General features: G+C 36.3%; 1 protein-coding gene across 2 annotated transcripts in view; it reads left to right on the forward strand.

Moving 5' to 3' along the window:
• SYDE2 (synapse defective Rho GTPase homolog 2) overlaps positions 1 to 6,385 on the forward strand; it is a 51,135-nt gene extending 44,750 nt beyond the window's left edge. Inside the window, exons 7-8 of one of the 2 annotated variants that reach the window (XM_079776177.1) lie at positions 3,101 to 3,148; positions 3,709 to 3,844. In XM_079776177.1, coding sequence (XP_079632303.1) covers positions 3,101 to 3,111 — 11 coding nt within the window. In that variant the 3' untranslated portion in view covers positions 3,112 to 3,148; positions 3,709 to 3,844. Of the gene's footprint in view, positions 1 to 3,100; positions 3,149 to 3,708 lie in introns of both variants that reach the window. The other variant, XM_079776176.1, reaches the window with a different exon arrangement.
• The last annotated feature ends 947 nt before the right edge of the window (positions 6,386 to 7,332 follow it).

A 7,332-nucleotide genomic window follows, 5' to 3' on the forward strand; every position in this document is an offset into this window, starting at 1 on the left:
TTTTTCTTTAGTTATACCATCTCAGACAAAGGGCAGAACAGGGTAGAAAGATGAGAGGAAACAGCAGTTAGTTTTGCCCTCTAAATCATTACTTTTGGATTCAAGAAAAGGCAGAAGTCAAGTAGATGTAAGACAGTTACTGAGCCTGAGAAAATTGTTGGTGACATAGAGACTGGGTCATAGCATGTGAACTTGGTGAATGCCCGTCATGCATGCAATAGAAGGATTGGGCTCTCCTTGCTATGCATATCTTGTTTGTCTTTTTGGAATCTCCCCTACGCCAGAGGTAAGAAGAGTTGGTTCCACCCTTCCTTTTTACTTTCTTAACGTTTTGTTTTATGTTTTTGGGTTTTTTTCTTTCAATTTTGGGCAAGATTATAATTTCCTTTGAGCTTTCCATTTGATAAATCTTGTCTTCAAAGTGGTCAGAACTCTGGCCGATTGGCATTGGAAGTAAAATCATCCTGCCAGTGGTTTTCAGCTTTTCTTCTGCCAAAGCTCTATGATTCTTTGGAAGCAGCTTCACGGCCAGATTGGTAACATGTTGGGGAACAAAATGGAAACACACTTCCCTTTTTGACCAAAACGGTATTCTTTTCATCTTTTCTTTAATATAGTAGATTTAAAAAAAAAATGTTGCTTTTTAAAAATACATTTGCTGTTTTAAGAAGAATATTGAAAATTATTGATAGGCCACTCTTTCACTTTATAGGTGGGGAAATAGCTTTAGACAGAGTGTAACTCCAGACCAGCTATTTGCTATATCGCATATTCTGTGATGAGTAGATTTGGGAGAGGTTTTTTTGGAAAAGCTATTGATTTTTTCCTAATCCTTTCTGTTTAATTTTTCTCACTAGACAAAGCTTCATGAGGTCAGGGACTTATATTCCCAAGTCCTAACACAGTGCTTGGCACTAACTAGACCAGTGATGGTGAACCTATGACACGCGTGTCAGCACTGACACACGTAGCCATTTCTGATGACACGCGGCCGCATGCCGAGGATGAAACATTTGCTGCTCCTGAGGATGAAACATTTGCGACTAGAGTCTTGGAGTTAGTTTTTTCCTCAAAGTGACACACTACCCGAGTTATGCTCAGTTTTTTGGCGAAGTTTGACACACCAAGCTCAAAAGGTTGCCCATCACTGAACTAGACAATGCATTTTGTTAAATTAGGCAATTGCACTGTAGATAAAAGGCTAATAAAGTGGTGATTAAAGATATAAACCTATTGGTAGAAAATAAGAAAAGTTTCTTAGTACTTATCATTACATTGTGAAACTTTTCCAGCACCATATAGACGGCATTTTAAATTTTATTCTGTTGCCCCAAATTTTATTCTGTTGCCCAGCCAGCGTGGCTCAGTGGTTGAGCATCAACCTATGAACTAGAAGGTTATGATTCGATTCCCAGTCAGGGCACATGCCTGGGTTGTGGGCTCCATCCCAAGTGTGGGGCCTGCAGGACACAGCCCATCAGTGATTCTCTCTAATCATTGATGTTTCTATCTCTCCTTCTCCCTTCCTCTCTAACATCAATAAAAATATATTAAAAGACAAAAATAAATAAATAAATTTTATTCTGTTGAAGTGGTTAGTCAGCAGTGCTGGGAAAACTAGAACTTTTTTGGGGTGGTTAAAATTAGCCATTTTCGCCCAGTCAATGTGACTCAGTGGTTGAGCATCAACCTATGAACCAGGAGGTCACAGTTCAATTCCCGGTCAGGGCACATGGCCTAGTTTCCCACATGATCCCCAGTAGGAGGTATGAGGGAGGCAGCCGATCAGTGATTCTGTCTCATCATTGATGTTTCTATCTCTCTCTCCCTCTCCCTTCCTCTCTCTGAAATAAAAAAAGAATATAATAAAAATAAATAAAATTAGCCATTTTCTCTGCATAATTAATAGGAAACCATTCCACCATCAGTAGTTTAAGAAGCTAGTGAGGTTGACTTTTCAGAAATTGTATTTTTAGTCTAAAAGATATGACTATCATTATAATCAGTTTCTTAAATATTTCCCAAGAAAACATACAAAAATAATGTTTGAATAAGGACTTGATTAGTAAAATACATATAGGGTTTACAGGTGAATATCAGAAAAGTAACACAAGCTCAGACACAGAGTCAGAAATGTTTTGCTTTGGTTTGGATCACAAACCAGGTGACCTCAAGATAAGCAGAATACTCTAATAGGTTGTTGAAAACAACAGGCATGGCACTTAAGCAGTAAGAACAGAAATAGCACAGAAAATGAAGAGAGATAAGCAAGGAGACTGAGTGGAGATAAGAAGCTAGAGAAGAAAAAGCAATATGAATAATTAAACAGTGGAAAAATTCAGATGTCCATTCTGCCATTACATCAGTTAATGGCATGGGGCATTCTTTATTAATACTGTTATCAAAGATCAATTTTAATACCAGACCTTTAGTTTCTAGAAAATTTTAGGTAAAGAGCTTTTACCTATTCATAATGATATATAATAACCATAATAAAAATGTAGATAAACAGAAATGTTAAAGAACATATCTATACACAGTTACCAAGTATTTTAATAAAATCTAAGTAAAAATATTATGTGAGCTCTGAAAAATGCTATAATATCAGTGTAATTCTGGAAAACTAGAACCATTGTATGTTTGTATTGTTTTTCAATCATTTTATTTTATACAGTAGGAAGCAAGCATTTTGTACAATAGGAATGCAGCAACTTTACTATTTACAGAGTGCAAAGTTGCTGCATTGTTGATGATGATATGTTCCCTTTACCTTAGAGAAGGGAAATATAGATGGAGAGGTAGTTATTAACTGAGAATAAACAAGCAGAAAGAGAGGTGTTATGGACAGGTTTTAATAGCCGTGCTTCAATATTTAAGTTAAGTTTGATTTACATACTGAAGAGTCTCAGACAAATGTTCTGTTCAATATGCACAAAAGAGTAAGTGGTTTGTTATGGAATGATGTGTGTCTCTGTGGTAATCTGTACAGCCAGCAGAATGCATACCCTTAGGAGAATTTAATCTTACTATGAGGAATGTTATTTGAGATTGTTAGATACCTAACCAGAACGGGAAAATAAAATATCTGTACTATTTTCAGGCAATAAATGAAGACTCTTAGTAGCTAATGCCGTATAATCAAACCCAGGTAACATGTAGTCAAGTCTAGTATTCGTGCATTTTATCAAAGTGAAATTGGGGCTGCTTGGTAAAGTAACTTACGACACTGCTGCTAATAGAATTGCAAAGAAGCACAAAGGTCAGAACTTTTAGAGTGAGCACTTTAGATGCCTTGCCTTATTTAGACGTTTGCAGATGAAGGAACTTTCTGTTTTGTTTTGTTTGTACATCAACATGCCTTGCCTGCTTTTTGCTGTAGCTTTTAATCTAGAAGAAGCTACCAGCTTAGCTCCTGTTTGAATTACGGCTAGATAATAATTAAGAGAAGTTAATCAACATTGGAAATTGATTTGTTTGGGGATGTTATGATATGGCATGACTTAGCACCACTGTACATTCTACTAGCGCTGTCCCTAATCTTGATTATGTCTGGTGATAGAAAAAATAATTATGGAATGCTTTCTTTGATAGTGTGCATGTTTTTGTTTTAATGCATGTTTGTAGTTACTAAGTGGCTTATCTTTAGCTCTGTTTTTTAAAGGCCAGCTGGATTCCTATCACCAAAGCAGATTTATTGTTTGTTTCTAGTGCAGCGTTTAACTGTCAAAGAATCGTCAGAACAGAAGTCTTCTCTGAATTATTTGAGGAAGAAGAAGGAACGACCTCAGATGTTAAATTTGAGTGGTGGTACCGATTCATCAAGAGTACTTAGGCCACGGCACACCAGGTTAGACAGCCCACTTAGCAATCGTTATGCAGGAGACTGGAGCAGCTGCGGAGAAAACTACTTTTTAAATACAAAAGAAAATTTAAATGACGTGGATTATGATGATGTCCCTTCAGAAGATGGAGAAAATTGCAGCAAAATGTATGGACCCGATATAATGATTAAACAGCCAATTCCCTTGTCCAAAGAGTGCACATTTCAGACATATTTGACAATGCAGACAATTGAGTCTACAGTGGATCGAAAAGTCAATCTCAAAGATCTACAAGAAAGTATTGATACATTGATTGGAAATCTGGAGCGTGAGCTCAACAAAAACAAGCTTAGTATGAGTGTTTGAGAATTTTTATTTTTTCATAATGTTTAAAGTTTCAAATCTTTCTCACAAAGGATGTTTTTATTTTTTTTTAATTCTTGAAGCCTTCAGTTAATTTCTAATTTAATGTGATTCAATTAAAAATACTCATATTCACCAATATAATTTTTACTTACCTTATTAGAAAATTTTACTTGGGGTAAAGATAACTTGGACTTCTTGGATATATTTTAATAAATCTTGCCAATTCTTTGGAGATAACTTTAAATGCACTTACAGCATTCACATAAGTTATTAGCCCCTCACAATTTTTGTACTTTATAGGAACTGCTCTTCTGTAGCTGAAACAGATGTTCCTTTTAGAGGAATATTGCAGCTGCTCAGTTGGATTTGCAGTATGAGTACACTGCAACACCACTTGATCACATTTCATTTGCAATGCAAATGCTGCTATATAAGAACCTTTTTGTAAATGAAAGTAAAAAGTATACAAATATTAATGTATTCTGTATTAACAGTAATTATTTAAGCTTATGGAAATTAAATATTTTTATAATCCTGAAAATATGTATATATTTATAAGTGCATATATGTGTAGGTATTAATGGGGGGAAGGATTGGTTGCAGAATCACATGTATCTTTAAAATATATGTCATGAGGCCAAAATCATTAGCTTAAGAATGTTATTTTCAGGGAAAGAACATTTAAGTCAAAGGAGGAATTGCATAGAAACACATGAACCAAAATACTAGATGCATCTGAGTAGAATAGTAGACTATATTTGGTTTACAGAAAGTCACAATATCCCCAGTGAGAAGTCATCTTTTAAAGTGAAATTCTTTAACTGAAAGGATTAAGTGCCCAGAAATCTGCACTGGCGACTTAGGTTATAAAAATGTTCACCTATTCTATGCATATTTAAGTTCTGCTTAAAAAAAAGTAATTATGCATAAAACATATTTATTTGTAATAGTACGTTTATAACATTGACTTTATAATTACTCTCACTTGTTTCTAAAAAATCTTGCCAACATACTACATGTTACTGATTTTTAAAAATTAACTTATTTTGGCTAAGTATATCTACAGGGTAGTCATTATAGCAATCACAGCAGTGTTTGAATGTACATTTAAAAGCCTTTTGTTTTATTAAATTGGAATGTATTTTTTAAAACTTTTATATCTATGGTATGTATAATTTTAAAATTATAAATAAAATTTGAATTACCAACTTAAACATGTAGCAGCTATTAGGAAACCTGACTTCTTGATGTTTTTCTAAATATTAAAGTATTTAACTATTTCTTTGCAATACACATTGGTAAATAGAGCACCTTTTTATTTCATTTGAATACTTGTTTTTTTAAATACCCAGATAAAAAACTGTTTTTATGTGAAATTTTCAGTTGTTAAGCTTTTGTATAACAATCTAGAAGAATACCAAAAGAATATGTGACAGGAATATGTTCTGAGTAAATAGTCAAAAGAAATGTACCTTAAATAATTTGTAGGAAGGCTGTCTCAGTCTTCTTCCTCTTGTTTGCTATATCATGTACAGCGTATGCAATAAGTTGTTCCAAAAATGTAAAACTTTTATTAAAATATTATAACCTTGGTGTCATACTATTACCATAATAATTTTAAGGATTACTTATTTTAATGCCATTATTTTAAAACAAGTGTGTTAAAATATTAGACTATCATATGTTATTCATAAATATACATAATAACTTCTTTTTTGTGTGTCCAAAGTTGAATTGTCCAGAATCCGATATACTTTAAGGGCCACATTTATTTGTTATATATTACTTGGGATAAGAATAGTTTTAAAGTTAATCTTTGCCATTTTAAATAGAAAATACTAAACATTTTTTGTCTAAATCACCGAGTTATAACTATAAACTTCTTTAATTGATTCTTGCTGTATTCAGTAGTGCTCAATAAGTTTATGCCTCTATTTAAAACTAGAGGCCTGGTGCATGAAATTTGTGCAGGGGAGGGGTGTCCCTCAGCCCAGCCTGCACCCTCTCCAATCTGGGACCCCTCGGGGGATGTCTGACTGCCGGTTTAGGCCCTAGCTCACAATCTGTGGCTGCTGGTTCCTAACTGCTACTGCCTGTCAGCCTGATCGCCCCTTAACCACTCCCCTGCCAGCCTGATTGACACCTAACTGCTCCCCTGCCGGCCCGATCGCTCCCAACTGCCCTCCCCTGCTGGCCCGATTGCCTCCAACTGCCCTGCCCTACTGGCTGGTTCGCCCCCAACTGCCCTCCCCTGCCAGCCATCTTGTGGCGGCCATCTTGTGGCAACATGAGGGCATCGCGTGAGGGCACAAGGACCACTTAGGCTTTTATTAGTATAGATGGCCTTTTAGTTCAAATCATTGTTGAGTTCTTATACCTGCTTTTTATAATCTCCTGAGATCTTCCTACAGTGTTACACTGTCAGCTGCCAGTCCTAATGTTTTTTAGGATTTAAAGCAATTGAATTTTAGTGCATGTATCTGAATAGAATTTTGAAATAATTCAGATAGATAGAAAATAAAAAATAAACGTGCTCTTTCCTGCCATCTATACCAATCCCACTTCTCAGAGGTAATAACCACTTAAAAAAAAAATCCTTGCCTGAGGATGTTTATTGATTTTAGAAAGGGAGGGAGGGAGAGAGAGAAAGAGAAAGAGATATTTATGTGTGAGAGAAACATTGGTCAGTTGCCTCTTGTATGCACCCTTAACCTGGGACCAAACCGGCAACCTAGGTATGTGCCCTGACCTGGAATTGAACCCACTACCTTTTGGTGTATGGGACAGCACTCCAACTGAATCATCAGCCATAGCAATAATCACTTAAAAAAAAATATATATATATATATATATATCCTATCTAATAAAGCGGTAATATGCAAATTGACCATCACTCCAACACAAAATGGCCACCCCCATGTGGACACAAGATGGCCGACAGGGGAGGGCAGTTGTGGGCAATCAGGCCAGTAGGGGAGGGCAGTTGGGAGGGATCAGGTCTGCAAGGGAGGGCAGTTGGGGGCGATTAGGTCTGCAGGGGAGGGCAGTTGGGGGGGACCAGGCCTGTAGAGGAGGGCAGTTAGGGGTGACCAGGTTGGCAGGGGAGGGCAGTTGGGGGGAACCAGGCCTGCAGGGGAGGGCAGTT

This window comes from Cnephaeus nilssonii, assembly GCF_951640355.1.
Source record: "Cnephaeus nilssonii genome assembly, chromosome: 7".
Lineage (NCBI taxonomy): Eukaryota > Metazoa > Chordata > Mammalia > Chiroptera > Vespertilionidae > Cnephaeus > Cnephaeus nilssonii.